This window comes from Rana temporaria, chromosome 1, assembly GCF_905171775.1.
Source record: "Rana temporaria chromosome 1, aRanTem1.1, whole genome shotgun sequence".
Taxonomy (NCBI): Eukaryota; Metazoa; Chordata; class Amphibia; order Anura; family Ranidae; genus Rana; species Rana temporaria.
Window position 1 is genome coordinate 26,937,196 of NC_053489.1, and position 19,910 is coordinate 26,957,105.

General features: G+C 47.9%; 1 protein-coding gene across 1 annotated transcript in view; it reads left to right on the forward strand.

Annotated features, from left to right (window-relative positions):
• KIAA1328 (KIAA1328 ortholog) overlaps window positions 1-19,910 on the forward strand; it is a 208,757-nt gene that overhangs the window by 10,615 nt on the left and 178,232 nt on the right. The window contains exon 4 of the mRNA XM_040336054.1: window positions 6,998-7,095. Coding sequence (XP_040191988.1) covers window positions 6,998-7,095 — 98 coding nt within the window. The remainder of the gene's footprint in view (window positions 1-6,997; window positions 7,096-19,910) is intronic.

Sequence of the window (19,910 nt, forward strand, 5' to 3'; positions counted from 1 at the left end):
ATCTGAAATAAGGGGAAGCTCTGCCGAATTAAACATCTAATCATGTGCAAGCTAAAATGCTGAACTTCCAAGTACACTTTCAGTGCAATTTGAAGTGCACTTGTAGTGCAAAGTGGATTTGCCTTTCGTAAATAACCCCCATTGTGTGTGTACAATGTTCTGCCATTTTTCTTGGGGTGGCTTCCTTTATATTGTAACTAAACCCAAAGTAATAGTTTAACCCTCAGTTTAGGCCGATATGTATTCTTCTTTTTTTTTCGTGACCGTGACATTATGGCGGACACATCGGACAATTTTGACACATTTTTGGGACAATTGTCATTTCTCTTCCGTTCATGGACGGACACGGCAGCCTTTGACTGCAGGGTTATATCCGCTTCCTTCCAGGAGAGTTAGGCAGAAATACAGCACTTAAAGTGTTAACAACTTTTCTTCAGTGCAGCTCCTCCCAGGGGGCGTGGTTCCCCGGGTATAACCCACACCCTGCTCTAGCGGCCTCAGTTTTTCCTCTGCCTAACGTCAGGCACTCTAGAGTCCTGTACTCTCGAGATTTTTTACCTGCATTTTTGGATCCTGCGATTCTTCTATCAACTGCCGACTGGGTGACAGGCTGGGTCTTGACTCTTGTAGTCCCCCCATGTTCGTCTATCGAGCGTGTGCCGGCCCTTAGCTCAGCTCTGGGCCGTCCACGACAGGCCCCTTTGCTCCAGGGGCGGCCGGGGAACATCTTGTTCTACGGCACACATGTGACCGGTCTTTATGGCTTTGTCATAGTGTGTCTGGCCGTCAGCCATTCCGTTTAGCGGACGTTGATTCTGTCTGGGATGCCTCCAGCCAGTGGTCGCAGGACGGGTAAGTAGTGGCCCCTCGCTCAGGTAAGGTGGTATGGCTGGAATTTTCCCCTGGGAGGTCGACTGAGGGTTTGCCCTGCTTTCCTCTCTCCTTTAATTCCTCTCCCTCCTTTCCCATTTGGGTAGCGGCTGTGAGTGGGGCTTTCTGGGGTGTCTTTATTACACCGGGGCCTGTGTGTATAGCGGGGGCTGTGTGTGTTCACTTTCTGGTCTTTTGTGTGCTGCGCTGTGTTAATCTGTGCTGCGCTGGGTGCTGTGTCACTTTTGGTGGTTTTTAAATGCGCAACGGCCGCCATTTTTTCGTGGTCGCGCTTTATATGGCTCGGTGGCCATTTTCCTGTGGTCCTATGGTGCTTTTTTCATATACGGTGGCCATCTTGGATTTCGTTTGGCCTTGTGCGGCCGTTTTAGCGCTGCAAAAAGACCGCAAATCTCCCTGAGGTGACAGACACAGCGCAGCCGGCTACAGTGCACACCTCAGACTTGTCTCAGCTCGCGCTGCACCGGGTGGGGTGGTGAGTTCCCTGGGGGCCTCTACCTCTGCTGTAACAGCAAGGAAGTGACCGGCGGGTGTTTCTGCCTTGCAATTTAGGGTGACACAGCGGTGGGGCATTATGGAGCCTGAACCAGGTACTTCTTCCCCAGCAATGCCTGAGTTAACCCTTGATGTCCCTCCCCCTGCCACATCTGTTAAGGCAATATCGGTTGTCCTGGAGGCTTTTCTCGCCAGGTTTGAAGCAGCTAGTGCACGGATGGGGGGTAAAAAGCGCCCCCTCCCTGAGGGGGATGTCTCTGACGCAGAATCGGGCCCTGCTGTTGCTTCTGCCTCTGGTTCTGTAATGTCAGATGATGCAGGCTTAACCCACGCGGACAGTGAGGATGACTCTGCTTCAGGGTCAGTCGCTGATGGGGAATTTGTTGGAGCTCTTATTTCTGCGGTGCATGATACTCAGAAACTTCAGGTGCCTCCGCCAAATCCTCATGTGCCAGTCCCCTTTGGGTTCCGCAAACCGCCACGCACCGAAAAATGGGGTTTCCTTGTGTTCCTTATTTGGACAAGTTGTTGCACAAGGAATGGGATACGCCGCATAAGGTTTTTGTCGTTCCAAAAAACTTTGCAACCCGTTATCCCTTTGAGGAGGACTTTTTAAAAAAAAGTTTGCCTTTCCTCCGTCTGTGGACCCTCCCGTGTCCAGATTAAGCAAGGCCACCACGTTGCCTGTGGAAGGGGCTCCTGCATTTAAGATCCCTGCTGATAGGAGAGTGGAGTCTGTGGCCCGCTCCCTATTCACTGTAGTGGGTTCGGCGGTGAGGCCGGTTCTGGCAGGGACTCTGATGTCACAGACTCTGACTGAAAGGGCGAAGCTTCTGCTGCAGGAGCTGGAGGAACGGGATGCTTCTGAGACCTGTAAGGACCTGGCTAAACAATTGGTTCAGGGTCTGAAGTTCGTCTGTGAGTCGGTCCTGGATATGCTCCCCTTGCTTTCCAGGGCTTCCGCCTATGCGGTGGTATTGCGCCGTCTTGTGTGGCTGAAATGCTGGTCTGCGGACCAGTCCTCAAAAAAGGCCTTAGTGGATTTGCCCTTTAAGGGTGAGCGGCTTTTTGGGGCATCCCTGGATGACATCATTAAGGATGCCACAGGTGGTAAGAGCACGTTGCTCCCACAGTCTGGGAAGGGCAAGGAGCCTCGCCGTAAGCAAGGGCCCTCCTTTCCTGCTCCCAAGCGTTTTTTTTTTGTGCGCCCAGCAGGGCGGGAAAAGGTCTGCAAGGTGCTAAGGTCCCCGCTGCGGGGCAGAAGCGTACCTGGTACAGCAAGCCCAACAAGCCTGCGGACAAGCCTGCTTTCGCATGAAGGTCTGCCCCCGCCCGGGTCTCAGGTGGGGGGCCGACTTTGCGAATTCGTGGCTCGGTGGAGGTCTCTTCTTTCCGACTGTTGGGTTTGCAAAGTAGTTGCCTCAGGATACAAGATGGAGTTTCTCTCTTGTCCACCAAACAGATTCTTTCCTTCCAACCTCCAGCTTCCTCCGGATCGCCGGCAGGCTCTGGCAGGGGAGTGATTGTGCCAGTTCCCTCGCAGGAACGGTTTCAGGGGTTTTACTCCAATCTGTTCGTGGTCCCCAAGAAGGACGGGGTCCGCCCAATCCAGGACCTCAAGGCCCTCAACTGTTTTGTCAAGGTGCAAAAATTCAGGATGGAGTCGATTCGCTCGGTGATAGCGGCACTCCATCAGGGGGACTTTCTGGCGTCCTTGGATATCATGGACGCGTACCTACATGTTCCCATATGCACAAAGCACCAGAGATTTCTGCGCTTTGCGATCAGGGTGGACCACTTTCAATTTGTGGCCCTCCCGTTCGGCTTTGCCTCGGCACCGCAGGTTTTCACCAAGGTGCTTGCCCCGATACTAGCCCTGCTGATACAGCGAGGGATCGCTATCGTGGGATATCTGGACGACCTTCTCCTGCGAGCTTCCTCAGGCTCAGAATTAGAGGAGGACGTGTCCATCACGTGTCAGACTCTCCAAGAGTTCGGCTGGCTTCTAAATATCCACAAGTCAGTGTTGGTTCCGATCCAGAGGCTGGAATACCTGGGACTAGTCCTGGAGTCCGCGGAAGCGAGGGTTTTTCTCCCGACGGGAAAACTGAAGACCCTGCAATCTGCAGTGAGGCAGTTGTCGACCCAGAAGTGGTCGTCTTTGTTTCTGCATGAGAGTTCTGGGTCTGATGGTGGCCTCCTTCGAGGCGGTCCCGTATGCCCAATTCCACACCAGGGAGCTGCAGAAGGAAGTTCTGTCTCGTTGGGACAAGCTCCCGTCTTCTCTGGATTACCAGATTCAGTTGAGCCATCTGATCAAGTCTTCCCTGGTGTGGTGGCTGACGTCTCCGGTGCTTCGGATCGGGAAGTCTTTTCTACCGCGCCGCTGGACAGTGGTCACGACGGATGCCAGCCTCTCCAGTTGGGGGGGCGTTTGGGGCACCCAGTCAGCCCAGGGGCACTAGACTCAGGAGGAGTCCCGCCTACCGATCAATATTCTGGAGCTCCGAGCAATCAAGCTGTGCCTTGCCAGGTGGTCCCTGGATCTGCAGGGCCGACCGGTCAGGATCCAGTCCGACAACGCCACGGCTGTGGCATACGTCAATCGTCAGGGAGGCACAAGAAGCTCAGATGCAGCGACGGAGGTCGCACACATCCTTCGTTGGGCTGAAAGGTCCGTTCCGGCTCTATCGGCCGTGTACATTCCGGGAGTACAGAATTGGCAAACCGACTTCCTAAGTCGCACAACTCTGGATCAAGGGGAGTGGTCTCTCCACCCAGAGGTGTATCAGGGTCTGTGCCAAAGATGGGGCACTTCAGACGTGGACCTCCTAGCGTCCCGTCTTAATCGGAAGGTGCCACGGTTCGTAGCCAGGTCAAGGGACCCGTGGGCGGACGCGTCAGACGCGTTGTTGGCACCTTGGGGTCGCTATCACCTGATTTACGCCTTCCCTCCTCTGAAGCTTCTTCCTCATCTGCTGCGAGGGGATTCCAACAATCCTGATCACCCCAGACTGGCCGCGCCGCTCCTGGTACCCCTTGGCGTCTACCCCAGAGAGAAGATCTTCTGTCGCGGGGTCCGATCTTCCACCCTGCTTTACAGTCGCTGGCTTTAATGGCATGGCTGTTGAGAGCCAGGTACTGAAGGACCGAGGCCTGTCGGGCTCGGTGGTTTCTACCATGCTGCGTGCACGGAAGTCTACCTCGCGTAGGATTTACCATCGTACGTGGAAGGCCTACATCTCTATGTGTGAGGAGATGAAGTGGCACCCCCGTACATACGCGGTGTCCCGGATTCTGCTGTTTCTACAGCGGGGGGTGGATAAGGCTCTCGCCTTGAGTACGGTCAAGTGTCAGATTTCTGCTCTGGCTGTTTACTTTCAGAGACCCTTGGCTGCGCACTCCTTAATGCGTACGTTTGTGCAGGGGGTCGGTTATGTGGCCCCTCCGGTGCGCCCTCCACTGCCCCCATGGAACTTGAATTTGGTCCTCTCGGTGCTTCAACAAGCTCGCTTTGAGGGCATTCGGAAGATCCCCTTGTTGACTTTGTCACAGAAGGTGTTTTTTTCTGGTAGCAATTACCTCGATCAGACGCGTATCTGAACTGGCGGCCTTGTCCTGCAAGGCCCCCTACTTGGTCATCCATAAGGATAAGGTGGTGCTGCGTCCGCAGTCTTCTTTTCTCCCGAAGGTTGTTTCAGCTTTTCACATTAATGAGGACATTGTTCTTCCATCCTTATGTCCTCAGCCGAAAAAACAGAAGGAGGCCACTTTACATTCCCTGGATGCGGTTCGGGCCCTTCGAGTGTACTTCTGTGCTACGGCTCCGTTCCGGAAGTCGGACTCACTGTTCGTGTCGGTGACTGGTCCTAGAAAGGGCCTGGAAGTTTAAGGTTGGAGTTCCTCCGTTGAGTAACTCCGGTTTTGTTTGGGGTGAAGCTTGGTTTGCTGTGTTGTTTTTTTCCCACCCCTCGAATTTTTTGACACTGCTTGGGGACGTCCCTACCGTCAAAGGCTGCTGTGTCCGTCCATGAACGGAAGAGAAAATAGGATTTTTGTACTCGCCGTAAAATCCATTTCTCTAAGTTCATGGACGGACACAGCACCCACCCCTCCTTTGTTTGTACTGCTTGTTTTACGAACTGAGGCTGCTAGAGCAGGGTGTGGGTTATACCCGGGGAACCACGCACCCTGGGAGGAGCTGCACTGAAGAAAAGTTGTTAACACTTTAAGTGCTGTATTTCTGCCTAACTCTCCTGGAAGGAAGTGGATATAACCCTACAGTCAAAGGCTGCTGTGTCCGTCCATGAACTTAGAGAAATGGATTTTACGGTGAGTACAAAAATCCTATTTTTCACAGCAAAAAATGCATTAAAAATGCATTGTTTACTGGGAAAATGACCATTGCAGTTTGGGAGTTAACCACTAGGGGGCGCTGAAGGGGTTAGGTGAGACCTCATCTGTGTTTCTAACTGTAGGGGGGCGGGGCTGGACGTGTGACGTCATTGATCGTGCTTCCCTATATCAGGGAACAGACGATCAATGACAGCGCCACAGTGAAGAACAGGGAAGCTGTGTTTACATACAGCTCTCCGCACTCTTCAGCTCCAGGGGCCGATCACGGGACTCCAGCGGCGATCGGGACCCGCGGCTGCGGTCACGGAGCCATAATCGATTAGTTGTATTGATTAATCGGATAATAGCCTTAAAAAAAAAATGTTTTCAAAGGGACACTTGGAGGGGATTTAAAGCGGATCTCCACTCTAAAGTGGAGTCCCGCTGATCGGCACCCTCCCCCCCTCCGGTGTCACATTTGACACCTTTCAGGGGGGAGGGGGGAGGGGGGTGCAGATACCTGTCTACAGACAGGTATCTGCACCCACTTCCGGCCCTACGATTCGGGCAAAAGACGGGTTTTTTCTCTGCTTCCCGTCCATCCCCCGTTGTATGCTGGGAACACTCGGCTCCCAGCACACAGCGGGAGCCAATCGGCGGGCGCAGCGCGACTCGCGCATGCGCCGTAGGGAACCGGGCAGTGAAGCCGGAGAGCTTCACTTCCTGGTTCCCTCACCGTGGATGGAGGGGGGAGCAGCAGGGTGACGAGCGATCGCTCGTCATCTGCTGCGATCGGCGCTGGACTCCAGGACAGGTAAGTGTCCTAATATTAAAAGTCAGCAGCTGCAGTATTTGTAGCTGCTGGCTTTTAATATATTTTTTTAGTGGCACATCCGCTTTAAGCCTTGGGTAGGTTCCCCTTTAAGTGTATGGAGACCTCTAATCCAAGGGTTTATTTGATATTTTGAAACCATTGATGGCGATTGTTGGCTCCTCGAGGTCTCTGTACCTCGCAGTGTCTGGTAAGATTTGCTGTAACTGACAGGTTCACTTTAAATTTCTGTATGGCCATGACATAGAATGTATCTCCAGTACTGCAATTGACATTTTGTGTAATATCCGTCTCTGAGTTGATATTTCAGTTGTTTTTCTTCCTCGGTGTGCTGACACCACTGATAGAAATGTAATTGGGAATTATTACCTTCCTCCTCCTGCCTTTATGTCGTGGCTTTGGTGGCCTGCAGTCTTTGTATCTCATGGAATCATCTCTCTTCAGGGGACTCGGGGAGAAGCCGACTCCAGAAGTGCCTCTTTGAAGGATTTGTGCCCAGAAGACAAGAGGAGAATTGCAAATCTAATCAAAGAGTTGGCAAGGTGAGCTTTCCATCCTTCTCCTGATTTCATGGCTGGAAGAGGATTTGCATGGCTTTCCCAAGTTTGAGGATTCGCATTGGTGGAAGATGATCTATTGTGACCAAACGGAAATAGGAACTTAATATAAAAATGCATGTGAGGTTTTATTTTTACAGGGCGCCTCCTCACTTTAAAGCTAAACGCCAGGCAAGACGCTAAAATACATGGAGGATATACATATGTGGGGGGAGTTTTTATCTGCTAAAATGCTTGTATTGCTGTCCATCCAGGCCTAGGACTTGTGCAGTTCTGTTACACAGCACAGCCCTGGCTGGCAGGGCAGGAGACCTCAATGTATTGCAGTTCATGACATTTACAGATCTAGCTCCCCCCCCCCCCCCCCCCTCTCGGCCTGCGACAGGTGAGCTCATCTATCTCACTCGGCTTTATTATTCATATTATTAGTATTTTGTAGAGCACCAAGACTTTAGCAGATTTATTCTATGTTATAAATATGTATATTGTATTTATCGCGGTATAACGCGCTCCCGCGTATACCGCGCACCCCTAAAGTTGCCCCGAATCCTGTGGAAATTTTTTTTTTTTTGTACTTACAGTTTTGGTGTCTTGCGCGGCGTCCATCAGCGGCCTCGTCGTGTCCGGCGTCCTTCTGCGGCTTCGGGTGTCCTCTTCGCCGGGTCCGGCATCCGTCTGCGGCTTCGGGTGTCCGGCGTCCTTCTGCGGCTTCGGGTGTCCTCTTCATCGGGTCCGGCGTCCGTCTGCGGCTTCGGGTGTCCTCTTCGTCGGGTCCGGCGTCTTTCTGCGGCGTCCTCCCCGCTCGTTTCCCACACAGAGTTTGAATACTGCGCCGACATATACAGAGCGCAGTACACTCTTGTATTGTCGGGCAGGCTCGGCAACTCTCGCGCTGACGTCCTGTACGTCCAGGACGTGAGCGCGGAAGGAGCCGAGACTGCCCGACTATACCCGAGTGTCCTGCGCTCTGTATACGTCGGCGCAGTATTCAAACTCGGCGCGGGTATCGGCGTGTACCGCTCACCCACGATTTTGCCCTGATTTTCAGGGCAAAAAAGTGCGCGGTATACGCCGATAAATGTTAATTAATTACTAAAATATTATATAAAAAAAATATATAATATAATATAAATTAAAAAAAAAAAATATATATATATATAATATTTTAGTAATTTTTATATACATATTTATAACACGGAGCACCAAGATTTTAGCAGATTTATTCTATGTTACAATATTTTAGTAATTTATTATACATTTATTTTTTATATAATATTTTAGTAATTAATTATACATATTTATAACATAGAATAAATCTGCTAAAATCTTGGTGCTCTATAAAATACTAATATGAATAATAAAGCAGAGTGAGATAGACCTGTCACAGGCCGAGAAGGGGGGGGTCGCTAGTTCTGTAAATGTCATGAACTGCAGTAAAGTGAGGTCCCCTTTTAAAAAAAAAAAAATTATATATATATATATATATATATATATATATATATATATATATATATATATATATATATATATATATATAATGAAAAAATATATACGTGTGTGCGTGTGTATAGTATTATTTATATATATATATATATATATATATATATATATATATATATATATATATATATATATAAAACGTATTTTTTTTATATAGAACCAGTAATATTTTTCAGGATTTACCCCAATCGCCCATAACATTATGACAGATAAAGTGGGTGGTATATATTGGACAGCAGCTAACTAGCTGCTGGATTGCTTTTTTAAGCAGCGGGAGGGGACTTCCCCATCAGCCCAAGCTGGTCAGAAAGCCTAACAAAGCCGGGTTCAGCTTTGATCGGCTCTCTACTATGGTAACATGGAAGTGATGGCTGAAATCACTTTCGGCTTACCCGGATGTCACCGGCGCCATTTAAAAAAAAAAAAAAAAAGCATTTGAAAACCCAGATCTTAATATTTTGAATGCTTTTAAGGGAAGAGGAGAAATGTTGAGTCTTATAGGCCCCAGATCTCTCTATAAAGAGTACCTGTCGCATGTAGGGCTGCGCATCTTCACCGGTCTCACGATTCGATGCGATTACGATTATCAAGTCCACGATTCGATTCGATTCGATTCGGCGATGCATCACGATGCATCACGATTGCAGCGCAAGTGCGCATGGCTCTCCCCCCAAAATACTAAAGGAGATGATCAGAGACTGCAGACATGCTACAGGAGATGATTAGAGACTGCAGACATGCTACAGGAGATGATCAGAGACTGCAGACATGCTAGAGGAGATGATCAGAGACTGCAGACATGCTACAGGAGATGATCAGAGACTGCAGACATGCTACAGGAGATGATCAGTGACTGCAGACATGCTTCAGGAGATGATCAGAGACTGCAGACATGCTTCAGGAGATGATCAGAGACTGCAGACATGCTACAGGAGATGATCAGAGACTGCAGACATGCTACAGGAGATGATCAGAGACTGCAGACATGCTACAGGAGATGATCAGAGACTGCAGACATGCTACAGGAGATGATCAGAGACTGCAGACATGCTACAGGAGATGATCAGTGACTGCAGACATGCTTCAGGAGATGATCAGAGACTGCAGACATGCTTCAGGAGATGATCAGAGACTGCAGACATGCTACAGGAGATGATCAGAGACTGCAGACATGCTACAGGAGATGATCAGAGACTGCAGACATAGTACAGGAGATGATCAGAGACTGCAGACATAGTACAGGAGATGATCAGAGACTGCAGACATAGTACAGGAGATGATCAGAGACTGCAGACATAGTACAGGAGATGATCAGAGACTGCAGACATAGTACAGGAGATGATCAGAGACTGCGGACATAGTACATGAGATGATCAGAGACTGCGGACATAGTACAGGAGATGATCAGAGACTGCGGACATAGTACAGGAGATGATCAGAGACTGCGGACATAGTACAGGAGATGATCAGAGATTCAGAGATTGTGGACATAGTACAGGAGATGGTCTATATTTCTCCTCCATACAGCCCAGTCCCTGCAGTGACAATGACTTATCACAGGTGACACATCAGATTCCACTACATGCCCGTACCCCCCCTGTGTCCCCGGATAACAGCACCCCCTCCTCCTCAGTACTTACATGCTGTTCTGCGCAGTGCGCACACAGGATGATTGGAGGGAACAATGAGGAAAAATACATGATTTTGCCTGTGCATTTTCAGTGTGTTTTTATGTGCTGACATTGTCATCAATACGCCCTTTAAAAATGCACAGATGACAATGAACCCTCAATAAAAATATCAGTACAGCGAGGACTACCGTGTTATTTATTTTCTATTAAAATTAACACATTCCCAAGTCCTCGCTGTACTGACATTTTTTATTGAGGGTTCATTGTCATCTGTGCATTTTTAAAGGGTGTAAATAGGGTGAAACTCCCCTTTAAAAAGTGCACAGGAATACACACATGGCTGCTGGGAGGGGGGGGGGGGGCAGGACTCAGGGATTAGATTTCACAATTGACAAAGCCCTGTGAGTTTCACTGCACTGCACTGTCTGCTGAAATTTCTCTGACTCTTTGCACATTCCAGCACACTAGGAGTTAACACAGTGGAATGTGCAGAGAGTCAGAGAAATGTCAGCACAGGCAGAGCACGTGTAGGAATCAGACTGCTGATAAAGTACCTGTGATAACAAATGCTGTTATAGCCAGGGCTGTAATGTGCTTTTTACAACATATGCAGAATCATCATACCTCATGTCTCCGTGTGTATATTACTTTCCCCTCATGTGACTCCATGCTCGGACCTGCCTCTCATCTCCCCTGATGTCCGTTCTCAGCCCCGCCCATCGTCTATAGCTAAAGTAACAGATCACAAGAGAGGCAGGCGGAGCTGAGATCAGAAGAGACTTTGAGACGAGGGATGTGAGAGGACAGAGGAAGAGAGAGGCGGGCCGGACCATGGATCACATGATCGCATGTACAGTTACTACGGAGCTACGAGGTATGAATCTGCATACATTTTTAAAAAAAGCACACAGAGCGATTGCCACTTAATGGATTACAACGCGCATTTATAAAAAAAAACATTTTAAAAGACCTGCTCGGAGCGATCTCCCGGGAGGGGCGGGGCAAGTCGGGATGACGTCACCCGACATCGATCATTGGGGTCACATGCATCGATGCCGAATCGGGGGGCCCCGAATCGCGATGCATCGATTATATTCAACACCCCTAGTCGCATGGCTATTGTGGTAACAAGGTTTACCTTATTTAAAGAAACAATGTAAAGATAACTGAATAACAAAAATAAAAAAATGCCGCCGATCACAAACAGCGATTGTCCCACACATGAGGTATCCCAAACGTCGGATCATGGCCAGCGATTCTAGCACCAGACCTCCTCTGTTAAAGTCGTTGTAAACCCTTTACAAGCACTTTATGCTACAGGTAAGCCTATAATTAGGTTTACGCGTAGAAACCCTGGACGTCTCCTTAATTTACACGGTTTGGGAGATATGATTTCCTCTGTCCCCTGCATGTGCCGATGTCATTGGCACTGGGGCAAACTGAAGCCATGGCACCTATGTGCCGTTGCTTCAGTCCGTGTGCTGTTTCCGGCAGCTCCCGCGCACGGGGGTGACGTCACTCCAGCCAACCACATTGCCGGAGCCACGATACCCGGATGAAACCCCTGGGAAAGATGATGCCGCCGGAGGAGGGGAGTGTTGAGGACTGCTGCAGGGGCTTCGATCCAAGGTAAGTCATTTTATAATGAGCTAGTATGCTATGTATACTATCTCATTATGCCTTTGTCTTGCGTTTTTTTTTGGGGGGGGGGGGGGTAGAACCACTTTAATCTAAACTGGACCTGTAAATGTTTTTAAAGTGTCGCCTGTGGATAGTAAACTGGAACTGACTTTATTGTAAATTCACACAGACTATATACCACACAAAATCCTCAGAGCACGATTACATTATCCTAAACAATTCAAACTGTAAACGGTAATATCATCATTAGTACATCTAAAGCCGGGTACAAAGTACAGTTTTTTTTTCGCGTGCAACCCTGGGTGTTGTACGGAAAAAAAAGTAAACACTCTGGTCTGAAGCCGCTGTACTAACCATGCGAGATTAGTCCATTGATCTCCCCCCATCTTAGCTGTTGTGTTCTGACAGGGGGGGGAACACCCCGATAAGCGCGCTGTGCCATTGGCTTGGAGCGCTGATCGGGAGTCGTTGTCGGCTGCTGGCTTTCAAGCATGGACCTTCCACAGAAGACCGGCTTCTGTCGGACAGATCGACACATGGGCAGAATCTGTGTGTATGGGGTTTCACAGTACATGTAAGGAACAGACAACATAAACAGTAATCTAATTTAAACAGTAAGCTATTTAACAATTGGTCACCGAGACAAGCCTAGGTGACTCAGGTCAGTGCCCGCCCAGACAGTTCGGCACCGGTTACCCAAAAAGAAGATCCAGGACCCTCCAAATCTCATTAATCGACTTTCACTTGTGTAATCTGTCCACTAGACAAGTCATCTGAAGACAAAACTCGTACAATGTTCTAGCAGTCTGAAAAAGTGGAATTTTATGCTATCTTCATAGATTTCTTGAGGGATATTAGTAAAGCGGAGTTCCAGGCTTTTTTACTGTTTATTGAAAGTCAGCAGCTACAAAAAGTGTAGCTGCTGCCTTTTAACCGCTTTAGCTCCAGACCATTTTGCTGGTCAATGACCGGGCCACTTTTTGCGATTCGGCACTGCGTCGCTTTAACTGACAATTGCGCGGTCGTGCAACGTGGCTCCCAAACAAAATTGGCGTCTTTTTTTCCCCACAAATAGAGCTTTCTTTTGGTAGTATTTGATCACCTCTGCGGTTTTTATTTTTTTTGCGCTATAAACAAAAATAGAGCGACAATTTTGAAAAAATAAATAAATATTTTTTTACTTTTTGCTATAATAAATATCCCCCAAAAATATATAATTTTTTCTCAGTTTAGGCCGATACGTATTCTACTACATCTCTTTCGTAAAAAAAATTGCAATAAGCGTTTATCGATTGGTTTGCGCAAAATTTATAGCGTTTACAAAATAGGGGATAGTTTTATTGCATTTTTATAAATTTTTTTTTTACTACTAATGGCATGGATCAGTGATTTTTTTCGTGACTGCGACATTATGGCGGACACATCGGACACCTTTGACACATTTTTGGGACCATTGTCATTTTCACAGCAAAAAATGCTATAAAAATGCATTGATTACTGTGAAAATTACACTGGCAGTGAAGGGGTTAACCACTAGTGGGCACTGTAGGGGTTAAGTGTGTCCTAATGTGTGTTTCTTACTGTAGGGGGGCGGGGCTGGACGTGTGACGTCACTGATCGTTGTTCCCTATGACAGGTAACAGACGATCAGTGACAAGTAGGGCTGCAACTAACGATTATTTTCATAATCAATTAGTTGGCCGATTTTTATTTTTTCGATTAATCAGATAATAGTCTTAAAAAAAAAATAGCACCGTTTTGCGTTCAAGTCCTTCCCTTATCATATACGCAGCAGCTGGAAAAAAAATAAAAAATCATGGATGTGACCGTGTCCCATAGGAAAACATCTAAATGAACTGTAGTGTGTTTCTGCAAAAAACAGAGGTGTGACCCCCGGCCTGAGATGTTTAGTAACATAATGGGGGTTAAAAAAAACAAAAATAAGTACAAAGAGCAAATAATCGCTACTGTAAGGGGTTCATTTTTTTTACTGTGGGACAGTGAAAGTAATATTTACAGTAGCGATTTGCTTTTTTTTTTTGTACTATAAAAGGCAAATTTTAGTTGTTTTAACCCCATTATGTTACTGGCCGATTAATCGATTATGAAAATTGTAATCGATTAATTTCATAATCGATTACTGTATTTATCGGCGTATACCGCGCGCCGGCGTATAACTCGCACCCCAAGCTTAGAAGGGAAGTTTAAGGAAAAACATACATTTTGGATGTCTTGCCCGGCGGCCTTGTCCGGCGTCCGTCTGCGGCCTTGCCCGGCGTCCGTCCAGCCTTATCGGCGTCCGTCTGCTGTCTTGCCCGGCGTCCGTCTGCTGTCTTGCGCGGGGTCCGTCCTGCCTTGTCGGTGTCCGTCTGCTGTCTTGCCCGACGTCCATCGGCGGCCTTGTCCAGCGTCCATCTGCCGGGGGTTGCAGCGTTGTGTGTTTGAGTTTGGCGCCTCAGTCAAGCTGTGCAGAGCCAGATTTCCGGTGTGTTCGGCTCCTCTCTGCTTCTCTCGTGTGGCTGCGGGCGGAGCCGAGCGTGGCCGAGCCTAGCCGAGTGCCCAGTACACTCGGCTCTGTCTTTGTCGGCGGCGCTCTGAGACAACGAGGATCGGCGTATAACGCACACCCACGATTTCCCCCTGATTTTAAGGGGAAAAAAGTGCGCGTTATACGCCGATAAATACGGTAGTTGTCGATTCATCGATTAGTTGTTTCGGCCCTAGTGACAAGCCGGAGAGAAGAACCGGGAAGGTGTGCTTACACTTACTTCTGCCCGTTCTTCCGCTCCCCTATAGCTGGACACCGGCGGCGATCGTGTCCGCAGGTCCCGCGGGCGTGGTAACGGGGGTTCAGACCGGATCGGGAGCGTGCCGCCGGCGGCTGGGCACTTAAAGGGCAACGTACCTGTACATGCTTGTGCCCAGCCGTGCCATTCTGCTGATTTGTATATCAGCGTTGGTCGGTCCTCAAGTGGTTAAGCAGGCGTAGCCAACCTCGGTCCTCCAGCTGTGGTGAAACTACAAGTCCCATGAGACTTTGCTAGACCCTGACAATCACAGGTATGACTCTGTATACTATGTCACCCCTTGTCCTAGGTTCTACTTACCTCCTCACCTTGTGAAAACGGACCATTTTCTTTTGGATGGGTCTGACCCACCCCCGACTTCTGCAGTCATTTCTTCAGCCGTTCCCTAAGAAAATATATTGGCGTTTTTTTTGGAAATCGACATAACGTTTACAGCATGTCTGCTTCCCCGCGCTGATGTCATTGTCTGTTGTCGCTGTTATGAGAACTTGGCAGTAAGCGTGATGTAATGGCTCTTGCATTGATCCGTTCACAAGCCGCGTCTCGTCCCAATCTAGTCTTTAATAAGCACCAGAAACACGTCTGTTAATTACTGCAGGCTCTGCTCTCCTTGTCACCCCCGGGATGTTATGTGAGATTTAATAAGATCCCGCTGACCTCTCTGCATCTGAGAATAGATTTCCCTCTAATTTCCGGCCGGGGTCACATGCTGAATAGTCCGCTGCCCTCCAGACGCAGAAATGGAAAGGCGCTCCAGTCGTTATCCAACCGGCTGCCTTATGTCTTGGCGGCACGTTGGTTTATTATAGACGTTTTGCTGGAAGGGGGGGGGTTGTGGAAGTTTTCTATACATAAATTGCGCAGTTATGGTATTTAACCCCTTCACACTGGCTCATGTTGGAGATTTGTTTCTCTGTGTATCATCTGAGGCTGTTCACTTCACTGGGTGTATGAAGGGTTTACATCCACTTTTTTAAAGGTTAATTCCACCTTTTAACCACTTAAGACCCGGACCTTTAGGCAGCTAAAGGACCTGGCCAGTTTTTGCGATGCGGCACTGCGTCGCTTTAACAGACAATTGCGCGGTCGTGAGACGTGGCTCCCAAACAAAATTGGCGTCCTTTTTTTCCCACAAATAGAGCTTTCTTTTGGTGGTATTTGATCACCTCTGCGGTTTTTATTTTTTGCGCTATAAACAAAAATAGAGCGACAATTTTGAAAAAAAAAACAATATTTTTTACTTGTTGCTATAATAAATATCCCCAAAAAGATATAAAAAAACATTGTTTTCCTCAGTTTAGGCCGATACGTATTGTTCTACATATTTTTGGTAAAAAAAAAATCGCAATAAGCATTTATCGATTGCTTTACGCAAAATTTATATCGTTTACAAAATAGGGGATAGTTTTATTGCATTTTTATTTTTTACTTCTAATCAGCGATTTTTTTTTCGTGACTGCGACATTATGGCGGACACTTTGGACAATTTTGACACATTTTTGGGACCATTGTCTTTTTCACAGCAAAAAATGCATTAAAAATGCACTGTTTACTGTGAAAATGACAATTGCAGTTTGGGAGTTAACCACAAGGGGGGCGCTGAAGGGGTTAAGTGTGACCTCATTTGTGTGTCTAACTGTAGGGGGGTGTGGCTGTAGGTGTGACGTCATTGATTGTGTTTCCCCATAAAAGGGAACACACGATCGATGACGGCGCCACAGTGAAGAACGGGGAAGCTGTGTTTACATACAGCTCTCCCCGTTCTTCAGCTCCGGGGAGCGATCGCGGGACTCCAGCGGCGATCGGGTCCTGCGGTCACGGAGCTTCAGACCGGGTCGCGGGAGAGCCATTCTGCCGACGTATATGTGCAGGAGGCGGCCCTTAAGTGGTTAAAGGTTAATTCCACCTTTTGCAGCATGTTACAGCTGTAACATGCATCATCAGCACCGCTGCTTCCTCCATTCACAGAGATCTTTGATTGAACCACAGTGGAATCTCGGATTGCGAATAACGCGGTTAACGAGCGCTTCGCAATACAAGCACTGTATTTGAAAAAAATCCTAACTCGGTTTGTTGGGCCAAAGCAGTGTGCAGTACCACGTTTGACCTGAGGGGGGGCGCTTGGAGCCGAACTGCGCCGATCGTAGCCGTTCGGAAAGACTCCGAAATACTACATTCCCGAGCCTTTCCGGGGTTTGCTGAGGTCAGCCGAACTGTCCTCAGGCCTTTCTGGGTGTTTCCGAGGCTCTCCAGCACCCTCCCACCTTTGGCCACATGCGGTATTGCATGCCATTTGCCATTGAAGTCAAAGCGGAACGAATTATTTTCATTTCCATTGACTTCAATGGGGAAACCCGCTTTGATATGCGAGTACTTTGGATTACGAGCATTCTCCTGGAACGAATTATGCTTGTAATCTGAGGTTCCACTGTATTCCACTGTGTATATTTGCCACTGCGGTGTACTTGTAGTTCTCATTGAAACCCAAGTGCACTGAGTGGAAGGAAGAGCCTGCAGCAGTGGATGCACTTTCTTTTTTTTTTTCCTAACCAGATTGCCATATTGACACACACGATCTTCCCCACTGTGCTTTTGTGTTCTGATGACCCTGATCTCAGCAAAGAGATGATGAAGTGGCTCTTTACCCATGCGATCGGCTGTGTCCAATCACATGAAAACATGGACGTGCCGGTAATCGACTCTCCTCGCCTCACACGGACACAGTATGAGGAGAGGAGAGCCAATCGGTGACATCTCCTCGCATATAGTTAGTGCAACACTAAGGCCCCGTACACACGACCGAGGAACTCAACGTGCCAAACACATCGAGTTCCTCGTCGAGTTCAGTGTGGAAGCGGCCGAGGAACTATGCGGGCCGACTTTTCCCATTGACTAACGAGAAAATAGAGAACATGTTCTCTTTTCGGGCCGACGAGTTCTTCGTCGGCTTCCTTGCTGAAAAGTGTACACACGACCGAGTTTCTCTGCAGAATTCAGCTCCGACCGAGTTTCTGGCTGAATTCTGCCGAGAAACTCGGTCGTGTGTACGGGGCCTAACAGTGCCCAGTAATGCCAGTCATTGACCATCTGTGATGCCGATCTGTGCCCATCAGTGATGCCAGTCAGTGCCACCTATCAATGCCCATCAGTGCCGCCTCATCGGTGCACTTCAGTGAAGGAGAAAAATTACTTATTTACAAAAATTTCTGACAAACTAAAACTTTTTTTAATTTTTTTTTGGGGGGGCTTTTTTTAGCTTTAGATTTTAAGGAAAAAAAAAAACAGCGGTGAATAAATAGCATACCATTAAATACAGTGATAACAATTTCATATGAGTACAGCGTTGCATGACCGTGCAATTGTCATTCAAAGTGCGACAGTGCTGAAAGCCAAAAATGGCCTGGGCAGGAAGGGGGGTAAAAGTGCCCTGTATTGAAGCATGGGGAAATGTGCATGTATTGCAGGGATCTAAAAAAGCGTGTGTAGCGACTCTTCTCCTTTGTTTATTTTTTTTCCTCTCCTCCTTTTTTTTTCTCTTTTTTCCCCCCCCCCTTTCCCTTTTTGTTTGTCTTTTTTTTTTTTTTTTTCCTTCCCTTTTTCTTTTTTTCCTTTTTTTTTTTTTTTTTTTTTCCTTTTTTTTTTTTTTTTCTCTCTCTTTTTTTTTTTTCTTTTCCTTTTCCCCTTTTTCCCTTTTTTCTTTTCTTTTTTCCTTTGCTGGATTGTCAGCCCCCTGGCTAGAGCACAGCTTTAACATCAAGTTTCCAGGGGACGTTTGCTGTTGCCCTTATTGGTGTTCCTGTCCGCAGCAATCCTATGAAGGATTGTGTCTAGACCCGGGGAGCGTGAGGATGACCTAGATTTGGGCAAAAATGTCAAATAACGCATTAGAGTGCTAATATTGGCCTGTCAGCGGGTAAGACAGGTTGCTCCTGTGCCCATATTTAGCATGTAATTGATCTTTCTCCGCACGCTTTGCTGAAACAGGTGGTGAGAGAAGCGGGCGTGATGGATCGCTCCGCTTAATACCCGTTCTGAGTTATTGTGCTTCCATGTTGGATACAGAGACGCACAGTTGAAATGATCTCATTTAGATCAGGGAGTTAGGCTGAGCATCTAAAGCGCAATAGATGGCGAGGCCCGGCCATCTCTCACTCTATTAACTCTCTGCTTAATATTTAGTTAGCAATAAAATGCACCATTAAGTGACATGCTAACTCCATAAAGAAATCATTGCTTTTGTTGAAGTGCTTAGCATTCAGATGCCCTTCTGCTTTGGGCGCCAGGTGTTTTTGTAGTGGCGTCTATAGGATTCCTGAGAATGGCGCACAGTCCTTAACCTGTTCGTTGCTGGATAAGCTCACTAGGCTAAAGAGTCCTCATTGCTCTCTAGATGACTTTTTTGTTGGGAATTTTATTCTGGAGCCAGCGACCAAAACCTGACTAAGAGAATCTGTCATTTTGACCATTTAGTGCTCCCACTGCTTCTCATTTTGTAGCTACTGAAAAATGCTAAGTGCTTCTAGGTATGGGGGGAGAATGGAATCTCCTCTATAATGAAGTGCTCAGGCACAAGCACTGTTGCCGCCATGACATTGTGTGGTGGTTGCAATGGAAGAAGGAATGACAGGGAGCGTTGGCGTTTGCAGTGGTAAAAGGATTGGTAGAGAAGCAGCGGTGGTTGTGGTTGCAATGGGATAAGGATTGGTGTGGGTGCATTGGTCGTCGTTTCGATGGAAGGAAGATTGGCAAGGGAGTGTTGGTGGTGATTGCCATCCAAAAATAATTGGTATGGGGGAGTTGGTGAAGGCAGTGGAAAAAGGATTGGTGTGGAGCATTTTTGGTGGTTGCGATGGAAAGGATTGGTGGAGGAGCGTTGGTGGTTGCAGTGAAAAAAGGACTGGTAGAGAAGCAGCAGTAATGGTGGTTGCAATGGAAGGATTGTGTTGGATACGGTGGTCGTCGTTGTGATCGAAGGATTGGCAAGGGAGTGTTGGGGGTGATTGCCATCCAAAAATAATTGGTGTGGGGGAGTTGGTGATGGCAATGGAAAAGGATTGGTGGGGAGCTTTGGTGGTGGTTTCAATGGAAAGGGTTGGTGGAGAGCATTGGTGGTGGTTTCAATGGAAAGGGTTGGTGGAGAGCATTGGTGATGGTTGCAAAGGAAAGGATTGGTGAGGAGCATTGGTGGTGGTTGCAATGGAAAGGATTGGTGGTGGTTGCG